At 46.7% G+C, this 26,072-nt stretch overlaps 1 protein-coding gene across 4 annotated transcripts in view; it reads right to left on the reverse strand.

The window, feature by feature from the left end:
* REL (REL proto-oncogene, NF-kB subunit) overlaps nt 1-26,072 on the reverse strand; it is a 46,417-nt gene that overhangs the window by 9,620 nt on the left and 10,725 nt on the right. For 2 of the 4 annotated variants that reach the window (XM_061461619.1, XM_061461620.1), the window contains 3 exons: nt 17,727-17,869; nt 14,833-14,981; nt 10,353-10,444 (listed from right to left, as the gene is read on the reverse strand). In XM_061461619.1, the coding sequence (XP_061317603.1) occupies nt 10,353-10,444; nt 14,833-14,981; nt 17,727-17,819 (334 nt within the window). In that variant the 5' untranslated portion in view covers nt 17,820-17,869. Of the gene's footprint in view, nt 1-10,352; nt 10,445-14,832; nt 14,982-17,726; nt 18,125-23,079; nt 23,096-26,072 lie in introns of those variants that run through there. The other 2 variants (XM_061461618.1, XM_061461621.1) reach the window with 2 other exon arrangements.

Here is a 26,072-nt window from a genome sequence, read left to right on the forward strand (position 1 = left end):
CCAGAAGCCTTTAACACTTCATCAATCGAGGCTGAACTGTCCTAGTTCTCCAGCTGTTTCTTGCCTATGGCTTCCTCACCTTGCCTGCCAGACCAGTTTCATGTATCCATAGTTTGAAAGGCATTCCCTGGACATGTTTCTCTCCTGTTTGTGCATGATAGAATTGACCAAATGAATGCTGCTCCCAGAGAGAAATATTTCACCATGAAGAAGCCCTAGGACATAGGTGAAAATTTACCACAGCAGAGCAAATAATAATATCATTGCTTTCCTTTTGAGATTGAGATGGAAAAATAACCAGAAAGACAGTTCTTGGGGCAAGAACGAAGCCGAAACAACACAAACCATCTCCCAGAACCATCAACATCTGTGTCCCTTCTGTACCTTTGAGAAGAGTGATCAGTGCCATCGTTATGATGCAATTTGCTAATACAACAAGCAAACCCTTGCTGGGAAGGATCCATTCCCTCACCTATACTGTGTAAACCACAGTAATGCATAACCCAAGCTCAGCACTTCAATTTTGTTCACTCTTTCATTTAATTTTAATCTCAAGACACTGGACCTGGCGTGTTGTATCGAGCATTTCATGTACCCCTGGCTCCGTTCTGGGAAAAGCATCCTCTTGGAACACGATGCTTTCCTTAAGGTCTGACATTAAACTATGACGTTGATATTCAGTGCTGGCAAGATGAGAAACTGATTTAATTTCGTTTAAGTGGAAGCACTGATAACTAAAATCATTTCAAGCGCCTCTCCCAGTTCAAGCACAGCGAGATGCTCCCCGCAATTACCTAAAGCAAACGTGTGCCAAGTCATCAGATGACAACCGCTCGAGCTCGCTCCTCCCCTGCCCTTTCAGAGACCTCTTACAAGAAGAGGAGATTAAATGTGCCTGTGATAAGAAGCATGGGGATCCCACTGTACTGATTACATTGCCCTGCTCTGACCTTTAGCGTTTATCACAGGCTTGGTCTCCCCCCTGTCACGAGTGGGATTCCACAGTGCCCACTTGAAGGATTTCTTCCTTTTACCTTTTGAAAGTCTGAAACGTTAAGGGCACTGAGCCCAGAACACTTTCCACTGCCATTTTCAGCTCTGAATAACTCAGGTTCTCCTGGCCTCTACTGCAAAAAGAAACCAAGTCACCTTTCGCTTAATAAAAGAGGATCCTCAGGAAACAGGTTTGGAACAGACACATTTGGCAGCCTCAGCAGCACAACCACCTCTGATCCAGCCCGACTTAGAGATTAAAGACAGATGAGTGTGTTCCCTGGACCATGCCTTGCGGAAGGGCTGGTCAGGATCTAAACACTGCTTTGCTCCTATCAGCTCGGCTGGGTCTAATCCATATCAGAGCCCCATCCCTGGCAGTGTTCAAGGCAAGGTTGGATGGGGCTTGGAGCAACCTGCCCTAATGGAAGGTGTCCCTGCCTGTGGCAGGGATTGGAACTGGATGAGCCTTAAGGTCCCTTCCAACCCAAACCAGTCTATGATGATCATGGGAGGCAATTGGTTCCCATGGACACTCTGGCTTCCGTTCCCATGTTGTATTAGCCACTGGCAACCACACGGACCCAGCCAGAATGCCCAAGCAGTGGTCAAACATCAAACCTCTTCAAAATGAAACGGAGCACCTCTGTCTAGGTCAGCTCCCTGCGGACAGAAGCCGAGCACAAAATCTGCATCTGGCTTTGCATTCTGAATCGAAAGCAGTTGCACAACCAAAGTCTCTCGTGTTAAAGCAGCACAAGTAACAGCAGACCTAAAGCTTAAAGAGAACTCTCTAACTGCAAAAATACACCAGACATGGAGAAAATCAGTGATGCTTCTGTTCAAATCACATCACATCCTATACTTTCCTATCCTATTGCCATTCCCAATCAATCTGTTTAACCATCTGATATAGAAGAGTTGTGGGGTTCCCATAAGGAACCCCATAGTTAACCACAGCCACTGCTTTTTAAATCCTATTGCCAGAACCCTGGCAGGACACCGTGATCCACAGGATCACTGTCCACAGCTCACTGTGTTACAGCAAAACCACTGCTCCTGCTTTGCATGCTTACACATGATCTTCAACTATAAAAACCAGTAGTTTGAAAGAGGAAGCGTTCAGTGAAGAGTGATTCCTCTTGGGCTATTTTTAACCAGATGAGAAGAGCACAACAGGGCAGAAAAGGAGAACAAGACAGCTGCAACCCCATCGTGTGACGACAGCCTGAAGAGAACAGGCTGGATTCCGCGTTCGCACGAAGCTTTCATCAATTCCAAAACATGGGACAATCATCCAAGCAAAACACACCGTTGTTATTTTTAACAGACATCTAATCCTGATCCCTCTGAAGTCGGTTTGAGAGCAGCCACTCACTTGAACGGCTGCTGCCTTACACCTTCAGGTTATTAAAAGCAAACAAAACCGGGGCAGACAAACACACTGAGTAATGCCTGGAGTATGGCTGGATGGAGGATGCTCGTGGCATTCAGGGCGATTTCACCAACTTCTGCACAGGAGCACAGCAGACAGGGTTAAACCTGACTAACCTGAACTTATTAAAGTGAAGAAACCCTGTCGAGGAGGTTGGGAACAGTAACTACTGGAGGAGGAGAAGAGTCACCACCGCTCCGTCGCCCTGTGCAAGCTCCACTCAACCAGCTCTACTGAAACCAGTGACGTGCCACACGTGAAGCGAGCAGCAGATATGGTAAGAGACGGGCTCAAACACAACGCATGAATAAAAGGAAGAAGTGCCCTGGCTTTGGCAAGGGTTCAGCTTCCTCTTCTGAGTGCTTCTCGCTGTGTGGTACCACACCTTACTGGCTTCATCTGAATCCAACCGAAAGAGCTGGAATCCAGCCAGCAAGCTGGGTCTGCTCCTGGGATGGCCCCATCTAATAAAGAACTAGCCTCAACATGGCAGAAATGCCTTTTCCAGAGGTCTCTATGCAAACAGGAGGATATGAAGGGATGTTTCCAAGCACACCTCTTACAAGGGGATGGAGAGCTTTCAAAAGTAACACCCAGCAACTCAGACACAGAGAAATTAAAGTGATATTTTCAAAGAATTTAAATTCTAATGTAAATATGGGGCATGAGGCCAAAGAACAGCCACAGAAATACCACCAACACAATGGGAACAGAAAACCAGCCCTGCTCACCAAGATTCTGGGAATAGGATTTCAAAAGCAATAGCTGGAGTTACAGTCAAACTTGGGCAGTATTAGCTGGTCTGCACCTCAAAGGGGCTACAACAGCTACTGAATCCTGTCTTTATCAATCTGTGTACAACTGCTGAAAGAAACACTGATTCCCCACCTTAAAGAAATGATCGCCTTTGAAATTATTCCCTAATCCATAGGAATAATTCTCTAATCCATTATCTGTTAACATGGGAAGAGACTGCCACAGTCCCTGTGCGAGCAGGAAAAGAAACCACCCAACCATGTATAATCCTGAACTGCTTCCGACGCGAGCACCTCACACCGGCTTCGGGTTGTCCCCATTGCAGAGATTTCAGTCACTACGGTCCAGAGATGCCCCACGATGATCTTCCCCATCAGAAAGGCCAACGAGATACCATTCATCTGGTGATGCTACCAGGGGATTAGTGTTTCCTCATGAGGTGGTGCTACAGGGAAAGTGAAAGTTTATGGTGACCACCAAAGAGAGGTGATGAAGCGTTTGGGGCTTTTTGGCTGATAACACCATACCTGATTAAACAGCAGATCCCTCACCCTCCGCCCAGCTTCTGCAGAATGAGGTCAGAGACCTCTGCAGTGGGTGGTGCTGGAGGCACTGCAGCATCTAAACTTAACCTGCATGGAAACTTCCAGCACAAGCGACGGGCTGTGACACACACACACACACGCAGAGGGCTCGGCTGTGAACTTCATCTGCCCTGCACAGGGACATCTTGTGACCTGCGAGGGGACACACGAGCCGTGGCACGTCTCCAGCAAAGAGAATGCCCTCCCACAGACAACAACACTGCTTCACCAAGGAAATTTCTGAGGAGCACAGAGCATTAATAACCACCGTGAGCTGTGCTCTGCCTTGGCTCTTACGCACATGATGGTTTTTAATTTAGGGGTACGCTGGGAGCTGGGTTTCATCTGAGTGATGACACAGACGTGGTTTGCCTCAAGTGTTTTGCTCCTGGAGTACAAAGATACCCCCTCAGCCCTGATACCAACTGATCACAGAATGGTTTAGGGTGGAAGGGACCGCATCCAGCTCCAACCCCCTGCCACGGGCAGGGACCCCTTCCACTAGAGCAGCTTGCTCCAAGCCCCTGTGTCCAACCTGGCCTTAAACACTGCCAGGGATGGGGCAGCCACAGCTTCTCTGGGCACCCTGTGCCATTGTCCCACCACTCTCATAGTGAAGAACTTCTTAATGTCTAATCTCAGCCTCCCCTCGGGCAGGTTCAAGCCATTCCCCTTGGCCTGTCCCTACAGGCCCTTGTCCCAAGCCCCTCTCCAGGTTTCCTGCAGCCCCTTTAGGCACTGGAGCTGCTCTCAGGTCTCCCCTTCAGGAGCCTTCTCTTCTCCAGGCTGACCCAGGGCAGCTCTCTCAGCCTGGCTCCAGAGCAGAGCTGCTCCAGCCCTCGCAGCATCCTCACAGTCTCCCATGGACCCACTCCAACAGCTCTAGCTCAGTTGAACTCAATCTATACCAGTGGTTTTGCATAAAAGACCAGCTCTGCCCAGCCTTCCATTTCCAGCACTACTCTGAGCTGGGCACAGCTCTCATGTGGTGAACCCGACCAAGGAACTGGCCTGGCTCTGAACTAACTTGCCAGCAGAAAAGAGGAAAAACCTTGTGTTTTCGGTTGGTCGGTTCCCATGATCGCCAGTCTTGGCCAAAGACAGCAGTGGAAGCAGACAAGAGGCAGTGGAAGGAAGGACTGACAAACTCTTGCACTGGTGGTGCTGATCTGTGCCAGGTTCAACCAGTCCGGTCCCTCTTGGTGCTTGGGAGGTACATTTTGGGTGCAGTTTACTCCCCCCAGCCTACGTCCATCCACACTACAGCCCAAGTATTCAACTGGTGTCCCCTGCAGATGAACTCCATACAGCAGAAAAAGACCTCACCAGGCAGCTTAATGCTACATGTGCTGCTTCCGAGTGAATTACCATCATGAAAGTACAAAGGAAAGAGCAGATGTCCTGGTGTGCTGTTTGTCCATCGCTATCAGAAGTGGAATATGGTGCCCTCTTTGAACCCGGGCTTTAGCAACCGGACACATCCAGCTGCTCAGCCACACAAACAGAGGCACAAACACCATCTACCAGCACTTGCTGAGAGGCAGAAGCTGGGAACAAGGGGAGGGAAGGGCCATGGCAGGGCTCTGTTCCTCCTCCTGATACACCCATGCCGGGTTTATGCCTCTGTGATCCATGAAGAGATAAGTCGCAATTAATCCTGCAGGAAAGAGAAACCTTTGCCTGTACCCATAAACACGTGTCAGCAGCGCTCAGTGGTTTAAACAAAGCAAAAGCCTTGTTATTGGTGCAAATGAGTGAAATCCAGATGTTAACCTGCAGTCAACAAATACCTGAACTGCTGTGGACACATTCCCTTGTTTTATGGAAGGAACGAATGGAAAGTGGAGGGCCCGGCCTCATGTAAAGGCCAAGAACTGGGAATACACATGAACACTTGCAAAGCTCCGTCCTTGCTCTGTCTAGACAATGTTTTTGTGAATCTGGGCTCTTTTCCTGTTTGAGATTCAACCTGAAAAAGGTAAAACTGGGACAGATTTAAGCAGATATATACATCAGCCTCCAGAGATCCGTACCACATCGCTCAGTAGATCCTGTTCATAGTAAGAACACCACAAGCCAGCGTTTTTTGTGTCTCTACTTGGTAATTCTCATTCTTAAACGATTTGAAAAGGGGCTGTCCTTTAGCTTAATGCACACCTTTCACCACAAACAGCAGGAAGCATTTGCACGAGGAACGAGAGGACAAAGGGCTCTTCCAAAGGTAGAGTCACGTTAGGATCAGGACGTTCAGCTTTCCGAGCAGATTTGTTCTGTGCCTCTTCAAAAGCAACTCACTCTTCCCAAGATTTTCAGCTTGGGGATTTAGGTGGGAGGTTACAAATTGGTTTAGTCTAAGGACAGAAGTTTAAGGTTTCTCATAACATCCCTAACACCTGCCTGACAGGAGGATGGAGCCAGGAGGGGCTGGGTTCTGCTCCCAAGGAACAAGGGATGGGACAAGAGGAAACGGCCTCAAGCTGCACCAGGGCAGGTTTAGATGGAGCTGAGGAACAATTCCTTCCCCAGAGGGTGCTCAGGCATTGGAACAGGCTGCCCAGGGCAGGGCTGCAGTCACCGTCCCTGGTGTAGACGAGCCCCTCAGTGCCATGGGTTAGTGGTGGCCTTGGCAGTGCAGGGTAAAGGTTGGACTTGATGAGCTTGAAGGTCTTTCCCATCCCAGCTGATTCCATGATCTGAGCCATTCCCTATAGAACGAGTGGCCCCAGTGAACGTCCCTGATGCGGGCAACTGCTGTCAGAGCACAGGGGGTGCTTTAGGAGCAAGGGAAGCTGCTGCTGCTGCTGCTGCTGCTGTGGTGAGCGCAGGAAGCGCGCGTGGGGCTGAGCGCGGCGGAGGCGGTGCTGGAGGTGTTGTGGAGATGGTGACGAGCACAAAGCCCCCGTGGGTCAGGCGCCGGCGGGCGGAAAGGGGAAGCGGCGAAGGAAGGGCTGCGGAGGCAGCTGGAAACAGAGCGCGGTGCTCGTCAGCAGCGCCGCAGACACAGGAACGGGCACCGAGCTCCAGGGAAAGCCGACCTCCTACAACGGGTTGGGTTGGAAGGGACCTTAAAGCTCATCCAGTTCCAACCCCTTGCCGTGGGCAGGGTTATTTACCCCCTCCTGATCCAATGCCTGAAATCTGGCAGTTTCTCCAACTCTTGGGAGCCACCCGTTTCCCTAGGAAAAGGTTGGCCCTCTGTCACTGCTAAAAACAGTTTGCCCCCGAAATTTAAAGGACAGGTTCAGGGCTTTTCCTCATTGATAATTAACTCGGGTTGTTATTAAGACAATTGTTGTCTCTCTGTCAAGTCACACCCACCCACAAAAGCTCTTAACTGAAAACTGGCTCTTCTAATTGGAGTTGGCTGTACATCAGACAGTGCACGGGGAGACGGGGATAGGGCACAACTCAACAGCTACTAAAAAGAAAACAAACACCGTAGAAAGCAGACGTGGACCAGCTCCACTGGAGGAGTAACTCTGCTCCTTCGATGCTATTTATATCATCGTCATCATGACAAGGAGTCCTAGTTACTGTGCACCATCTCCATGGCGTGCTCAGGAATGAGAAGCAAGCAAGAGGTCTAGAACTGGTTAGCTTATTAAAGGACAAAAATATAGGGATGTATATATGGATGGTAGATGTATGGATACATATGGATGCCCTTTGTGAACACAACAGATCATAAACGCACCCAGTGATAGTGTGGAACAGCAGCTCTTTCTCAAACAAGGCTAACCCCAGAGGGTCAACCTGGGTCCAGGTCATCCCACTTGCATCCTACTGAATGCACACACTCTGTACAGCCGACACTGGACTTAAGGGACAAGAGCTACCAGCTTTTATGGAGAATTCACTGTGGAACAGCTTTACAGGTACGGCTGCAGCACGACTCGGATCAGACAGCTCCAGCAAGGGACACAGCACGGTTTGCAAACACCAACTTCTGATCACCCAGGGGTTCACAAGTAGGCATCAGCTGTGTCAACAGCATAGGCAAGACTGCTGGAGAACATGATCTTAAAGGCCACACATCGTGACCAAGCAACTTCCTACTGTTGCTGATGACGACCCTTACTCAGTACATGTCCATACTGTATACTGGAAGGGTAGGATGGAAGGGATGACACCACCAGATTTGTGTTAAGGCTCACTCTCCCTTTGCACCCCACTTGTCTTTGGCACTTGGGCTTCCCTGGAAGATGAGAGCCCCTTTCACAAGGAACACAACTTTGTGGACCCACACCTTGCTCTTACTTCAACCCTCACTGACAAGTAATACCCATGCTGGCAGGCTGGAGGCATTCTGCATCTGTTAATAGGGTCAACACCGAACCTCTGCCCTGAAAGGAGGCTCAGGACAGGGACTGTTTGCTCTAGAAGGTGGGAAGGAAAAAGCAAAGACAAGCAACACCAAAACACCCCGAAGGTTGCTTTTGAGCTCCATGAAATTCCTTTTATGATGCTTATACAAGAAATGAGTAACACCAACTTGCGAACTGCTTCGAGGATGCACCTAACTCTGACATGTGGCTCCAGATGCCTTTCTGAAGACACACAAATAAAGCACAATGCAGGATGAATACAACACAGCCTGGAGAATGCAATGATACTCTCCTGACCTTAAAAAACAAACTAAAACCGTATGTAAAGCTTTCAATCTTATCAAGCAGTGAACATTAGAGTGACTGCTGCTAATGAAACCCTGCTCTGATCAATTAAGTACACCTATGTTCCTGTCACCAATCCTGTTTTATTAGACCTTGGTCCTTGGCCTTTCTGGGCTCTACTTTGTGTGGGACTGCCCTGGAGGCTGTTCCCAAGCAGCTCTGCTTTGTACTGACACGTTAGCAATGCCGAAAGGCAATTCCATAGGCTGGGGATTGCCAGCGGCCCCTTCCCAGCACAACCCTGCCAAGAGCAGGGAGCTGCCCTGTGTGTCACTCATGAGAGGCTCTCCCTGCTGCCAGGGCAGGGCTGTGGTCTCCTCCACTGCTGGTGGGAAACAGCCCTGGATCTGCCCTGCTGCCTGTAACAGCCCCAGAATGATGAGTGCATTGGGAGCTATGTGCCAACCACTGTGAAAATCCCCTGTCAGATGGCTGTAGTGAAGTGTTTCCTCACTATTACCCTCAGCAGTGCTAGGAACAGAGCGAGCTATGTGGTGGCTAAAGTGTCTTTGGTGAAATACAGGTATACAAAAGGATTTTACCACGTTCGTTCACTGCACGACATCAAGAGAAAATGTCAGTGCGTGTTTTATTTATGGAGAAAAAGAAAACCAGGAAGGCTGAAGAGAAGAATTCCCCTTTTCTGTCTGAAATCAAGGTAGAGCTGAGTCAAGGTAACATGATTCAAACACTTCAACTGTTTTAGTTCTGCCGATGACTGAACCCATGTAACAGTGGGTTTTTACAGATGCTGTTTTGTGCATACAATACCAAACAAGGATTATTGTTTAGACGAACCACCAGTACCATCAGCCTGACTCCAAAAGGCTGTTCTACAATGAAGAAAACACCCATAACACTTCTCACTCTGTAATAACTCCACCAGGCTTCTTTTCGACCCAATTCAGGGACATGTGTTCTGAAGCAAGCCAGAAATCCAGCTCCCAACTCTCTAAGAAGGGTTTTGCCTGGATTCAGCAACACATCTGTGAGTATTAAAAAGCATTTGGAAGATCTTCAAGTTCCTGCACACTTAGACAAATACACGACTGCCTTAGCTAATAGTTTGGGGGTATTTATGCTTTACATCCAATTCCTCCCAGTTGTGCCTGTGTGCTCCCCACCCCACCTCTGCATTGAACTTTGCAATTCTAAGGCTGTGGGATGAATTGGTTCAACAAGTTGATCTGAGGGGAAACCACTCTTTGCGAGCTGGTTTCCACTGGAGCAAGTTGCTGAGTCTGTGTAGCCTCACAGGCTCTGTGCAAGGTGTGAGGAAAGTAGTAGGAGTGTGTGAGCAGGGATGGAGGGAAGAGCAGGGTGACTCGTTGAGAGCAGCCCACAGATCAGCCGTCATGTACAGCTACAGTGGGTAGAGCCTTACCGGTGTGGCTCTGTAGCAGCACAATCTGCCTCAGACTTGCTCAAGACCAATACTACCATGGAGCTCCTGAGTGCTCCTACCAGCTCCTTGCTCTGAGGAGCAGCTTTGAGGAGTCTATGAGCTCCTGAAGTGCCTGCCTGAGGGGTCACAAACGTCAGTGTTCAAACAACAGAAGAGATGGGATGGTGGCAGGCTAGATTTAGACTGGTTTAAGTTGCTGCACAAGCGATGCTAATTCAGTCTTTTCATTCTCACAGCTGCCTAAACTGGGGAAATCTGATTCCTGAGACACTTGTAGAAGTTTCCAGGGAAGGTTTCTGCTGCTATCCCATTGCTGCTGGGGATAAAGAGAAGAGCAAGCATCCAAAGAGATTCACCATGTTATGACAATGCGGGAAGTCTGGGAGGGACACAGGAAGGGAAGACTGTTTTCTCCCCATTCTGGAAAAGATAAAGCTGCACCACAAAAGCAAAGGCAGGACAAGCAGAACCCCACCAGCCTCACAGTGACCCAGCTGATTTCCACTCACCATTGAAAGGGTTGATCTTCTTGGAGATCCGTAGAGAGATTGATTCCTTCAGGTCTTTCTTCTTCACACACTGAATGCCCAGATTCTGAAAACTGAAGCACATGCGGCAGCATTTCAGCAACTAATGAAACCTTCACAGAGTTAATGATAGTTAATACAAGAGTTATTTCTAACATCAAACTATTCCACAATGAAGATTACCACTGTGCGGTCTCACAGTGTGAGAAGCGGGGAAAAAAGCTTATTGTGAGAAGGGTGTAAGATCTGGATGCTGCTTTTTCCAAAGTAAGAGCAGGAATAGCAGTGAAAAATACTAAATTACAATTCTAAATACATATTCTTTATTAAATCTATACAAAAATACCTAAATATATATTCTTAAGACTGTATATTACTGTATCAAAAGTGATACCCTGCAGTAAACCTACAGAGATTACACAGTTAAATACGGGATCTCACGTAATTTATAGCGGCAATTACTTTTGTTATCAATAAATGCACTGATTTGCATTAGTTCAGGATTTTCTCTCTCCTGCTTTTGTACCAGGGAATGTAAATTTCAAACGCTGTTTTAAAGGGTTTTTTTTGAAACAAGTCAAAACAGGTCTCTAAACCTGGCATAGTTATGGAAAAGTTCTGAGGAGCTGCAGCTCTTCCTGATTTGCATATGAGCGCAGGTCACCCCGATGCAGGAGGTGGGGGGAGTCCCAGACGAGCTCTTGTTCCCACATGGAAAAACCATGACATCATCAAAGCTGAGTGGATGTAAAGCAGGAAGTAAGAAAAAATGAAAAGAAAGCTCTGTGTTGCATGGGGTTACAATGAGCGCAGAGGACGGGTCGCGCCAGCAGGCAGCCTTACCCAAGCACCAGCTATTTCCCTTCCTTTGAAACTCCACAAGAGCTCTTTGCTAAGCCTAAATGCCTAAAAAAACCACTTTAATGCACCTAAAGGCACTCCTTAATGCACCTAAAGATACTTCTTTATGCACCTAAACATACTGCTTGCCCCTGCCAACACTCTCAAGCATAGTTTTACACTTCTCTGCTCTGAACAAGACTATCCTAGCATGATGTTAAGATTAATTCCCTTAAACTCCCTTCCCCGTGCCAAGTCCACTCTGTCCAGAGGCTCCCAAATCCTCTGCATTCAAGCTCCACTTCCAGAACCTTCATTCGCTAGTGGAATGTGTAAGCTTCCCTTTGAAACCCAACAGGATAACTCAGAGGAGAATAAAACGCAGAAGCATCTCACACCTTACTATAGCACTTTGGTTTTATATTGTGGCTACTGACATGCAAGTTCTGTACTGTACCTTGAGGAACAATTCAATTTCTGTCTCCTCTTGTGGGCAGTAGTATTTTAGGGCTTGGTCACAGCATGTATTACTTTTTCTCATGCTTGGTCACAGCACATATTACTTTTTCTCCCCCAGAATACCCACTGTATTCCATAGATTCAGTCTGAAGCACACATCAAGGCTATGAACAGGCTTAGTTCCATATCACATCCTCAGTCCCAGCCATCCACCATAAATTACAGATACCAAGCAAGCACATGCACAGAACTGACCTTGAACAAAAGCCCTACCCAGCTCCACCAGACCTAAGAGCCATCACCCTGCATCATTTAACCACTGAACAAAGCCCCTCCTGAACAGCAACCAGACCCCATCATTCTCAGGTTATAAATGATTCCTCCACCACGTGCTGTTACAGCGAAAGTGTCTATTGAGCCATCAGTACAGAGGGCTTGATCAGAGAAGGAGCTGTCAAGAAGCTCAGCACGGCTGTGGGGTTTCACATAGCCCTGGCTGACAGGAAGCAAGCGAGATAACGAGAAGAGAGAGGGAGAAGTAGGAAGAGAGAAGAAACATGACAAACACTTAAGAGAAACCTATGATATCATCCATGCAGAGGGACAGCAACCTAGGAAGTAAGAATGTGAGTATACAGGCAGTCACACATGCTCCAACAGCCATGATTTTGTCTTGATGTTTTGGCCGGGGAGGGCTCTGATCGAAGTCAGGCAGCAGTACAAAGATCATCACGCCACAGGCAGAACAAAACACTTTGATCAACCAGAACTACAGGGGAACTTTGAGCAAGCAGGAAGCAGAGTCATTTACTCAGAGCAGCCCCAAATCTGGGATTAATAATTCCTCTTCTGCACAAAACAACCTCCAAAAACCAAGTAATAAATGGGAGTTTTGCTCCATTTGGGATGCTCAGCAAGAGTAAACAGCCAGAATCACTACCAAGAGACGACACCTCCTGCTCACTAGTATTGTATGAGGCTTTTCTCCAACGTGGACTCGAAGAGAAGAATGTGAAGACTGAGTCACCAGCCACAAAAAGGAAAATGACTTTAAACATCCAGATCCAATTACGGATCACACTGGTCTTTCATCTCAAAGCAACCAATGATTTGTTAAAAATGAGTGTACCGATGCTGGAAACATTTCAAAGAGAATGTTTCGAGCCTCCTCCCATCAATGTCAAGTTCAATGGAAGCTTACAGCTTCACATAATCAATAAGGGGAATGTAGACCACTTACTGTTTTGCAGAAAACCAAGAGGTTTATAACCTAAGGGTATTGAGAAGAATTCATGGATACAGCAAACAATCACAAGGGTCTTAAATGATGAGCCACAGCATTATGTCAAAGAACATGATCTGATGTACCACGAAATGAAATCAGTATTTGCAGGTAAGTCTTTGCAGAGCATCCCTGCGCTTTTTGGCATTGCAGCCTCTCTACAGGCTTGCCTCATCCTTCTACATTCAGCCTTGTGCAACAGAACGTCAAGAGGAAAAACAATCAGTGTCTTCCTGTATCCGGTGAACGTAACGTAACCAGAAAAGGCGTTGAGCAATCAGGCTTGTCTGCTTCAGATTAGAAGGCCCAGAGCTGAGAGCAGGAAATAGGATGGGCCAGGACACAGACAACCTTTGACCTTGAGTGAGGAAGCTTGATTTGAGAGAAGAGAAAGGAGAAGCTGGTGAATGGATGGTCAGAGGAAGGCACAAGGTCCATTAACAGCTTGAGATACTCACAACTGCCTTTTAGACAAGGTGAAGGGAAGCTCTATTTGCGGGGAAGCCAATGAGGATGAGGTTGCAACAATCAAGGTGGAAGGTTTAAGTGTCTAAAGGGACAGCCCTGCCTTTCTAGAGAGGTGTAACAGTAAGGGAAAAGTAACAGGAATTAGATTTACTAATCCTTTTCTACCATTTGCCAAGCAGGATAACACTGTGAACCGAGCTAAAAACAATAAAGTAATAAAACTGTTAGCATCTGTAACAGCAAGAGATAGTACAGTCAACGTGCTACACGTCACCTGAACACACAACAGCACATCCATGATCACTTGAGCCCGGGCTGTACGTTGAAGAAGCATCTCCATTGCTACAACTATTTATTTCACCATCAGGCAATCATCATCTTCAAACAGAGTGTGTCTTCAGTCCTTTAATAAGTGTTCTACTGACTAAACCCACATAAATGCGGAGTAATTTCACTAACATCAACAGAATCACATCAGCATGAGAGCAGGGCGTAAGAGCTACTTACACACTGAAATATTTACCTCGTTTTCTTTCCAGCTCAGTTACCTTTCCCCCAGAGCAATAGCCTACTTCCAGGTTTACTGCATCACAAACTGGGAACCACAAACAGGTTGTCAAGTCTCAGTTCCCCTCTCCGGCAAAAATCACTCGATATTTGTTGCAGTTTCCTCTGCTTTCACTATATTACAAGAGACTTGGAATACTGATGGGAAATGCCATTCAAATACAACTGGATCTTAGATGTTCTTAATACCCCTCTGAATAGCCCTGAGAAACACATCTCATACACAGCCTGAATCCTACTTACTTCCTTCTCTTCCCTGCTTGCCCTCCAGAGCCCAGCCTGAGCACAATCTGTATTTTTACTCCAACAAAACCCCAAACCCAACCAGCAACAACAGTGAGAGCACTAACACGTTCCCAGATGTGTCACAACCATTATCTTCTAAATGACATGATAATCAGGCAGCACAAACTTTCTCCATCAGTTTCCAGAGTCCAAGTGTAATTCCCAGGGAAGACGCGAACTTCCCTAATCACCGTGAAGTACTAATTCTAATGCTGCCGTTACCTATTCTATTACTCATCATTTTCACATGTAGGAAAGAATCAGGCTCAAGAGTAGTAAGTGTTACTGAAGAATACAAAAGCAAGTAAGTGGGAGAAAGGGAAAGGAGACAGGCATTGGCAGAATGGACAAAGGAAAGGGTGAGAGGAAAAGAATAGGACCAAAGAGGAGAGAAGAACTGAAAAGGAATTAAATACTTCAAAGAGGGGCTGCCCTCTCTCCAAGATGAGTAATAAACTTCAGCAGAAACAGCATTCCAATAGCTCTTCTACTCACTAGTCAGAGGTTTAAAACATAAGATTAGCACAGGTAATCAAACTCCCAAGTAACATCACTACTCACGACAGGACTCGCCGCTCTGGTCCAAACTCTGCTTCATAGTAGCCATCTCTGCAGTCTTTCCCAACCAGGTCATGAGGATGTGGCTTGTAGGGTTCATTCTTCGTTACCAATGTAGTTCTTATTTTGACTTTTCCAAAGTAGTTCAGAATCTGCAAGAAAATTGAGACATTTTCTAGATTATAGACATCAGGACTAGTAAAGTCCTGACATACAGGGACATATTTCATTATCATACCTAGCCTTGCAACGAAAGACACAAAATTCAACATAGGCAACCACATACAAATGCTTTTTAAAGGATGAGGCATGAAGCAACCTGGTTTAGTGGAAGGTGTCCCTGCCTGTGGCAGGGTGTTGAACTGGATGGATGAGCTTTAAGAGCCCTTCCATCCAAACCATTCTATGATTCTACGGCAGGTCTAGCTCCAGAGACCTTACAAAAACACTCCTAAAGCCTCAGGGATACGGATATTACTTGTGCATGGAACGCTAAAGAGTGAAAGAGGATCTTAACAGATATAGCATGACATCACACCCTATGAAGGTTGGGGTTTTAATCAGTTCTCAGTTGGATATTCAACCCTCTATTCAAGAAGGAGGGCATGGAATTCTCAAGCTCCTACTACAGGTTTCACAGCAGTCATCAACCTAATTCAATGCATGTTTCTCAGGTGCATAAAGGTCTTCCCTCACGCTGACAGCTACCAGTGAAGTCACCAAGGGTTGTGTGGGTAAGTGAAGAAACAAGAAAAGAAAAGCAGTTTGGCCTAACGTGTTTGAAGCTTAACAACTGAAAACACATGCAAGACTTGCTCTGGCACACGTTTGTGCAGAGGTGAGCTCTCCTCCTCCACTTCCCCTGCCCTGTAACTGTTTCTCTCCTCGTTGAGCCCTTTCTTCCCTCCTCCAAGGATACATCATACATCCTTTCCAGCCAACGTCTCAAACCTTTCACTTGACCTGTGCTCTTCTAGCTTCCATCATGTTAGCTTCTTCAGTCTCCAATTTGGCTCCTTTCTTGGCCTTCACACAAGCCATCATTACTCTTCATCTTTAAAATCAAACTTCCATCACTCCTTCACCTTCCTCAACTATTACATCATTTCTTTCTCATTTCACACCCAGTCCCTTGAATCTGAAGCCTGATCTGACCACTTCTGATTCCCCAGTTCCTCCCTGATGATGTTCATCATAACCACACCACGAAATTTAATCTCTTCCTGGCCTCTCTGTTCTCATCCTCATTGATGTTTCCATCTCTAGAGGGGACTCCCCTACCAACTTATCAGCACTAAAGCCTCCTACGGGCTTCAGGGAGGCAGGAATTCACCTAGAAATCACCTGCTATTGGTAACAATCAGCTTTGTCATCAACAGTCACCTCTGCCAGGACTGCATGGCCACCTACCCCTGTCCCATCTTCCCTTTGGGATCAGGCTGACCTTCATGTACAGCCCAGTCCAGGCTAAGAGGAATTAAGGGCTTATCTTGCCCATTCAACTTGTGCTCTGACACAGCCTTAGGCTGAGAGTCTTTGAAAGCATCTACTCTTGCCAGCAGACTGTGCAGTTCAAGTGGTAGAGTGCTGAAAAAAAGAGAGTCTGGCAAGATCTCCATTTCCTGCATTCCATAACCAAATCTGGCACTGTGGTAGTCAAGGGGAGGACCTTCTTGTTTGCTTCCTTCCCTTCATAATTCTGGCTTCAGGCCTGGATCAGCTTCCACAGTTACTTTATGCAGCAGAAGCTCAACACAACTGCCAATATGATCTTTCCCAAACTCTCCCTCTTCTTAAATATCTTCCATGACTCAGCCTAAAACACCTCCTATTCTTCAGATTTCACATCCTCTCTATCTGGGCTTTTTTTTTTTGCTGTGATTCCAGAGACTCGAGCTTTTGGCTCTACTTTTTATTCTACTTGCAGGCACTGCAAACAGATACACAGCTTCTATTCCTGGGCACTGTCACATACTTCCCAGACAGCAAGTTCTCTTCACTTCCCATTTATATTGGGGCTATCTCTTCTAATCTCCTCTCTGAAAGACTTTCTCCAAACTGAAAGAGATCAAGGAAACACCAACAACTTAAACTTCAAAGAGGTAACCAGAAATTCTTCTCCCTTACCCTACTTCTCCAGGGTCTCTGACACATTCCTTTGCCCCACATACAAAAGCTACCGCCAGAGTGCTTCTATTCCACCTTTACTGCCTGTTCCTTGGTCCCTGCTTTGATCACAGCTGCTAAGGCTACTCTTACTCCCTTCATTCTGGATTTCCCAACCTCTCCATAATGTAATCACCCTACTCATCTTCACTGCAGACGCTCTGACCACATAATTCTCCTTCTTAGCTCATTTTAAAACTCTCTACCCCCTTCTAACTTCATATCCTTCACGGTAGTTTCTTCTGCAGGGCCTGATCACCGAAGCACTGGCTCCAAGTCACTTCTTTCTTTGCTCAACCTATACAAAGTGCCTCCTTTCATGTTGTGCCCAGCAGCTTTTCAAAGCCTTCTCAAATTTGGAACGTAAACTCCTTCAAAGCTCTCCCAAAATTCATACCCAAGTCACATAACTAAGAAACCCAAACGCGCAGACAGCAAAAGCTAATAATGAAGGGTTCCCAGACAGTGAGTAACTTCACCAAGTTACTTCACCATGTGTTCCCTCTCTACCAGCACTTTGTAAGCTACCCCTACACATTCTCCCCTTCGTGTAAATCTGAAACAAAAGCTTTTAATGACTCTTTTTCCACCCTGTTGCAACTACATCTGCATGCCAAGGAAATAGGAAGAGAACGTGAAATTGGAACTATTGACTGCACCGAGGCCAACACACAGCCACAGCACCGTGTTCGCATGGGCAATGGTAGCTCATAGATAAAAGCAGTATTTACCTGTATGGAAGGGAAGGTCTTGTTGTTTTCAGTACTGTGCTCTCCCGGAATGCTGCCTGCTGATCTCCCCTCACATTTGTATCTGAAACGCATGCCCCTTTGCCTGGGTTGCTCGAATATTTCAATGTAGGGCTCAGGGCCACCTGAAAATCAAAACACTTTCCATGTTAGTATACACTAGAGCTTAAAAGGCAGCAGAAGAGATAAGAATTACTGACATTACCATCTTCCCCCTTGGTCCACGTTCTCAGACAATCTACTCTTCTATTTAGGTACATGCACACACTGAAGGTGGGGAGCAAGGGGAGAGAACAGATTTAAACAAAGCCTCCAGGTATCCCTGCCTTGTAAGTAATTAGCAAATGATGCCCACTCTCCCATCTCGCCTAGAACTTAGCTTCTTTTAGCTATTAGAGAATATGTGCGCAGAAAAGCAATCTGTATTTTGAGGGAATAGTTGGTATTTTTAATTATAACACACTTTTAGGACTGGCTGTCCTCTCAAAGCACAGGGAGTCTCAAAGCCAAGTACTGTGTTCTCTTAAATCTCCTCTGAAAGTGAAGATGTTGAATTCATTGATTTAGTTCCTATTATAGTGAAGCAGAAACTATGCAAATTATGCAAAAAAAAACCCCAACCCAAACCTGTGGGTTGAAAACCATCACTGTGAGCTCAGGAAATACCTCATTGCTGATACCGAATTCTTCATCCTGAGCTGCTCATCTCCCACAGGGCTAACTTCTAGTTCCAGTTACCTCCCTAGACAGCAAAACCTCAGTAAAAGCTATTTGGCAGTTGTCAAAGAGAGGTTTTCAGGAAACACAAGTGATAACCAAGAATAAGAAACAACTGACCTCTTAAACAAGGGGGGGTTAGAAAGACATTAACTTTGCCAGATGATGTTTTATTGCCAGACAGTAACAAGCTATTAAATATATCTCGCTGAGAACATCAAACAGGATAGTCAATCAAACAGTGACAACAGTGGGATGGCATGTGAAAAACAAACAACAGAGGGTAAGTAAATATTGTAGATGTTGAATCATCGTGGTGCTGCACGATCAGAAGAACGTAGCTTATGGAAATATCTACTGAGTTCTCTGTCATCTTCATATAATAGCATCCTACTCAAGCCAGGTTGAGCATCACAAACATGACAGGCAACATCCTGTGGTAAAGCACTGAGAAAAAGTGCTTGGACTTCAACATAATAAGCAAAATACTCATTAAATATATTGGAAGTGCTAAAAGGGTGAAAGATCCCCTACGTCCTTTTGCCCAAGGTCTATATGGGCTATGAGTCCATAGCATATGAGCTTTGGCAAAGAGGTGGATTCCAATCTTAACTCCACTTATTATGGAGGTTTATGGAGTTAAGCTTCTTTTTTGTTGCACCTCCAATGGTTTAGGTATACGTGCCAACACAAAGCCTGGGATTTGTTGATTGCAAAACACTTCCAGTGCTGCAGCAGTTCATACCCAAAGCAGGGAAGCACTATACCCTAAAAGATAAAGTAATTAGTAGAGAAGGGATGGGAAGAACTACATCTCCAGGACATCACCTGGGTCCAACTTGAATGCACACTTCAAGTGTAACATACCTGCCTACGGCTGTGGGAAGGCAGCGTGTGAAAGCAGCTCTTATGCTGGAATTGCCTTAACACCACATGCCTTTTCAAAACCCAAATGCCTTTTAAAAAGGCACAATGCACTTCCAACTCCAGGCTGTGTTTGGTGGCAGACACTTGAGAACTGTGGTTTAGGGCTCTATATCCCTCACTAGCAATTCATCAAATTGTAGTACCTAAACTGATCACCTCCCATCACATTAAATACACCTTAGCCATTGCTCTAGGTTTACTTACAAGGATGGTCCCTTTCCTAGACATTTCCCAGACACTACCTAACCCTCCTTCAGATAAGCTTTGCATATTTCCTCTTCCTGGAAAATAAGCAAGTCCAACAACAGGGGAAAGGGGAACAGGCACTGATAACAAAAACTAAGCCTAGAAATGACATAAAGCTGGTTTCAACAAGAAAGCAGAAACCGGAGCTTCTCACAAAACCAAGCTCACCCACCAGTGTACGGCTATTTAACACTTAGATTTATGTCTGCTATTGTATTTATCAGCACAGCCCAGTGGCCCAAACAGAGGAGCTCTGCCAGCAGTGAGGGGTGACTGCTGTGTATCAACTCCCATTGCCACCAGGCAGACGAGGAGAGAGAAGAATCCCTCCTTCCCATCCCTACGTAACGCCGTACGTCACACACACAGACACAAACCCATACACTAAATTAAAAATTTACTTTGGAAGTCCTAATGACAAAATTGCAGCAAAGTGCCTACTAATCATCCTACTCGGGAGATGCACACGCTTACATAGCTGCTAACCAGACGCACAGGACACCCACATACGTCACCTCTTTGTCAAAACCAGCCTCGCTGTTCGAAACTACTACAGAGCGCAACCACCTCGAGTCTTTAACTCTCTCTGCTTGAAACAATAATTTCCCTTCACGCTCTACTAATGCCTTATAGAGGGCTTTTTTTTCTCACCTATTAAGTTAAAACCCTGGGCTCAATGATCTTTATGGGGCTGTGGTTGAAACAAATGGCACTGAAAGCAAACCCACTGCTTAACAGCAGGTGTGCTTGTGGGAAAGTAAAGCTCAGTGACGTGGTAGCCTCCAGAGATTAAACATTAAACTTGGGGTTACCTTGGCTCTCTCACTCTACTTAAGAATCACTCTATCATCTCTATTGAGACTATCGGTGTCATCGTGTTTTGTGTGGAGAGGAAACACACACACACACAAAAGGGTTTGTGTGAACTGAAGGTACTATCAGCGCTCTGCAGCCAAGTGGAGGGCTGCTCAGGGTTCCTTATTTCTGTAAACCAACAGCGCGCCTGTGAAGTGGCATGGCTTAACTATTTCACAATCTCTCCTCACACACAGAGCTCTCTCGGCTCCCACACGGTTGCCAAAGACCTGTCCTCTTCAGGTCGTGCTGTGTTTGTCAAGCAAAGATGAGCGATGGCAAAGAACAAACTCTCTTCTGCTGTCTCTAGGAGAGAACTTCGCAGCCACGCATAGCACCCACCTGCCCACGACATCCGAAATGGAAGAAAAGCAGAAATCCAGCTAATCCTTCAGCTAAGTGCTTAAGAGCTCAATTTGCATTTGTAATTAATGATAATTGCCTACACACACGCTAGCAACAGACACACTGCTACATATTACAACCTGCCTCTTGTTCTGTTTGTTATAAAACTGTTTATTCCCTCTGTGCCCTGAGTGCTAAACACTACACTGCATAAAATACAACTACACTAGATAATTTAAGAGTATATATGAGACCTATTGTTGCAATTACATACACAAGGAGGATGAGTAAAAGCAGGAACAGCTCCAAGAGTTCACCAGCCTATGCTCATTGAAGAGCCAAAGGCTGTTTTCTTCTCATCTGTTTTGAGCAATACAAAAAGGAACAAAAGGACAATCCCAAAGCCTCCAAAGAACACTCCATCAGAACTCTCCATGCTGAGAAACCCAGGCTGGGTTAATGTTTAACACCGCCTGTGCATGAGGGAGGAGGTGCCAAGCAAAGCCCCAGCGGGATCAAGGGTTGGGATGCTAGGTTTGGTTCCTTCGCTCAAAGGAAACAGGCTCTGGAGTAACTACACAGTGTGTAGTCTTCTCACACATCCAGGCGTTCCTGTGAGCAGACTCCAGCAATATCAGTGTGTGTGAAAGCAAAGGAGCTGTGGCTCTTTGTGGAAGATGTGAAAGTATCACCCGAAACCCTACAAGCCAACACACAGATGGGAGCAGCACTGCCTTTCAGCTCTGCTGTCGCTGCTGTATGGGTCACCGGTGACTCTGCCTCCTCCCCACAGCAACAGCCCTGTCTGAACAGCAAGATCAGACAACCTACGTGCTCATAACCCTCTGCAGCACCCCAGGCTAAAAAGAGAGGACAGGGCACGATTTGTTACAGCACATTCCAGCTCCATCTAAAGTAACCGGAAGCGTAAACATATTTGTTTTAGAAAGCACTGATCTGCCCAGAATCTGCAGTTTCTGTTGTTCCAACAGAGACAAACTCCTCCTGAACTTCCTCTTTACCAGGGTGACATTACAGAACAGCAACCAAAAGAGAGGCGAAAAAAAAGCCAACTACAAAAGCTGCCTTGTACCAGGAAGTTATGAACTTCCCCTACTGAAAAATTCCTTATCTGGTTCCTAATTACACCGAAAATACATTAAGCCATGAAGAAGAAAAAAGAAGTGTGATCACTCAGTTTTGCCACTACGAAATACAGCGTAACGTTCAAAACAAGCCTCCATACAAACCCAGTGTTGTCTCCCTATTTGTAGTTCACACACCTATGTATTTAGCCAGAGTGAAAGTTCATACTTCGCTAAGCAGTAACAGAGCACACACCACTCAGTTCTGAGGCTGGAAAGCATCATTCCCTAGAAATACTACTCTAATTAATGCTGTCAAGTCTTTAAGTTTTGGGGCTGTTTTTAAACTCCAAGAAAAATACTAGAGACACCTGAAAGGATGATAAATTCGGTTTAATTTAGCCTAAAGAAACTTAATTGTGCTTTTGGTGGCAAGCACTCAGTGTATGATCCCTTATCTACGTTGCTTTGCATTTATGTCATCTCCGTTTCTGGTTCATTTGCATTCTCACAGGCAAGTTCCTATGTGAATGGGATCCTGAGCATCACAGTCTTTAGACTACTGCAAGTCCCTTAGCACAGATAAGAGCCCTATGCGCTTATTTAATACCTAAACACTTTAACAGCACCGCTTTAAAACTTAAAGGATCCATTCTGAAGCACAACAGCCTCATCAGATCTTGTCGCAACAACCCCGGGATGTTTCTTCATTAACTTTTTCCATCAGCCTACTCAGCAAGCTCCACGGAGGTGGATTTAAAATCAAAAGCAGATGCTGGGGTGATGGGTAAGAGCACTGTCACCCTCTTTCGCACTGTTACTCACCTACCTCTGACTGCCTACGGGCTTAAGTCAATGGTGGAAGAGCAGAAGCCAACCAGCCCTCGCAGCACAGAAATAAGAACCAGCCGCCACTCGGCCTTTCCTCTCGAGAAGCGATCGTTTCTTTACCAACGCAGTGGCGATAACGAAAGGAAGGGCGGAGGGGCCCGGCTTTCCGCATCCCGATGGGCGCAGCCCCAGGGGCACCGGGAGGTGCGGGGCACGGGGAAAAACGGATCCGCTCCCACCAGTACCCCCATTAACACCCATACCCCCCCACACCCACACACCCCCCAACCCAGCACCGCGGCCCCCCTGGGTCCCGTCCCGCCGCTCACCCGCCATGCTGACAGCCCCGGCCCCGCACGGCTCGGTGGGTCGCTCGCTCGGTCGGTCGGTGGATGATGGATCGATCGGACGGTCGGTCTGACGGGCGCACAGACAGAGCCGATCCCTCCGAGGGCTGCGCCCTTTTCAGGGGGAAATTCCCGTTGGGCGGGCGGACGTGCGCTGCGATGAACCGCCCCCCGCCCGCCTCCGCCGCGCCCAGCCCGGCAGCGCCGCTGGGGACGGATCGGATCGGAGCGGGGGCCGAGCCCCATCGCCCCTCCCGGGAGGAGGAACAGGGGGTGAAGGCGAAGCGGAGGCAGGGCGGCACCGCCACCCCGCCGCGGAGCGGTTCATCCGCAGGACCCTGCCTTGCGCTCAAGACGGGCAGGGGGAAAAGTTGTGATTCCATTGGGTATCCGGTAAATTCGGAGCGCAGCAGAGCTGACTGGAGCATACAATCAGATGGGTTGGAAAAGACCTTGAAGTTCAGCAAGTCCAACCGTTCCCCAGCACTGCCAAGGCCACCACTAACCCACGGCACTGAGGCCTCGTCTCCACGCTGTGTGAACACTTGCAGGGACGGTGACTGCAGCCCTGCCCTGGGCAGCCTGTTCCGATGCCTGAGCACCCTCTGGGGAAGGAATTGTTCCTCAGCTCCATCTAAACCTGCCCTGGTGCAGCTTGAGGCCGTTTGCTTTTGTCCTGTCACTTGCTCCTTGGAAGAGGAGACCGATCCCCAACTCACTACAACCTCCTTTCAGGTAGCTGTAGAGAACATGATTCTTCCAAGCAGCTACACGAGCTCATACTCCTCACCCTCCTGCTCAGCACGCTTTCTCAGCACCTAGAAGCCTTTGCAGCATCCCTGCACAGACTGGTTTGGGTTGGAAGGGACCTTTGAGCTCATCCAGTTCCAGCCCCGTGCCACGGGCAGGGACACCTTCCATTAGAGCAGCCTGCTCCAAGCCCCTGTGTCCAACCTGGCCTTGAACATTGCCAGGGATGGGGCAGCCACAGCTTCTCTGGGCACCTGTGCCAGCTCCTCAGTGCCCTCAGAGGGAAGAACTTCTGCCTAATGTCTGATCTAAATCTCCTCTCTTTCAGTTTAAAACCATTCCCCCTAGTTCTGTCACTGCACACCCTTGTAAAAAAACCCCTCTCCAGGTATCTTCCTCAGTCTCTTTAGGTACTGAGGTTACATCACCTGTAACACCCCTCTTTCCCTCTCCATAAGCCCCTAGAGATCACACTCTCCTGTTACCCCTGTTCTTCTCAGTTGCGCAGGGCCTGGTGGTCACACATAGGCAGCAATAACAAAACTATTACTGTAGACAGGGAACAAAGAACTCATCAGCTACAAGCTGATCAAGTCACAACACTCAACTTAAGATCTACCTAACCTTGTGTTAAACCATGACACCTTGAGAGCACTCTGCATCCAAAACACAGCTCACAGCTTGGACCTGACACAGCAAAATCAAGTGAAGGAGATGCAACCGGTGGGATCCACCCCACAGCCCCAAACTGGGATCAGTTGGAGGGGTCAGTGACAAGCAGATGTAGGGGGATTTAAATACCTGTAAAGAGAGGAACACAAAGGAATGGCAAGCCCACACCTTGCTGTGGTTACAAGACTGCATTTGGTTAGCAGTAAGACTTAATTGTATTTTTATCCTTAAATCTTTACTCTGGGAATGCAATACAGTGTCCTGTGTGAAAATATGGTTAAATAAATTGGTATCCTTGAAAAGGGAACATCAATAAAAGCCTCAAAGAGCACTCCAGCAAGGTACGTAACAGGCAGGGCATTTTTACTTTTCTTTTTCCTACTATCCTAGCAAAGATTATTGGGATGTACAGGAACGAACCACAGTAGAAAACACTGTTCTATAACGCCTTAGTTAAGCAGAAGATACTGCCCAATGCTTGTTAACCTTCCGGCTCCATGCTCCATCTCAACAGGGCTTTATTTTGACCAGCTACCATCAGATTTTCTATAAACAGAAATTATCTTTCTTCATTCCACAAGCAAAACTTCCCTTATTTAAGATTCAGCTGGTCCTACACGAGGGTGATTATGCCCCTCTCAAATTTATACCTGACATCAGGATAGAAGGATCCTGGGGGGCACACAGGATAATCAGGATGTCTGTGACTAGCTCTAGAAGATTAAAGGGAAGAATGTTATTCTATTTGGATATTATGCTGAAATAATTCCATGGTTGTGGGTTAGTTTCTTGCCAGAAGAACACGATTTCTCATTTTCTTTCCCACAAAAGAAACTCCTAAGAAAGGCACAAACCAACAGTGCCCTAAAACTACGAGGAATTAGGACTAGATCTTTATGTCCTCAGGGATTTCTTGCATTCCCTAGGACTGATGATGTAGAACAAAGCAGGGAAGCGGTTCTCATACTCTAAATCAAACTTAGAGTTTCTCTATACACACACACACACATACAACCCCAAAGCAGGCACGGACAGAAGACCTCACACAAACGTGCCTGCATCCAAACACACTGAAGCTCATGAATGTTAAAGTATTAGAAGCTACCTCAAGCTTCTCAGTTATCACCTGGCAGTTTTGGACAGCCTCCATTCACAAGCTGGAACAGCTTGGGAAATGCTTCCAATTTGAAGGCATCCCTCCAGGTCACGTGGGTGATCTGGATAGGATCGTAAAAGGGAAAAGGATGCTATTCCTTTCGGCTACCTGAAGCTGGAAAAGCCCTGGGAGGTTATTACCCAGGAGCTGCAGTGTGGATGTGAGTTTTGGTTTTGGATGTAAAGCAAATTCTCTGTATAGGCATATGAAGCAACTAAACACTTTTCCTTTCACATCTTCAGGCTGGTTTGCAGCATCTCAGGTAGTAAACTATTGCATTTCAGGAAATACGGATTTAGGTACTTCTCTAAATACAGTTTATATCCTGGTTTCCCATCTACTTCTCAAGCCTATGACGCTATTAAAGAGACACAGACCAAGGCACCTGGGAAACTGT

This window comes from Pezoporus flaviventris, unplaced genomic scaffold (genome assembly GCF_033815535.1).
Source record: "Pezoporus flaviventris isolate CSIRO_AGI_PZ_B2104156 unplaced genomic scaffold, CSIRO_AGI_Pfla_v1 ptg000031l, whole genome shotgun sequence".
Taxonomy (NCBI): Eukaryota; Metazoa; Chordata; class Aves; order Psittaciformes; family Psittacidae; genus Pezoporus; species Pezoporus flaviventris.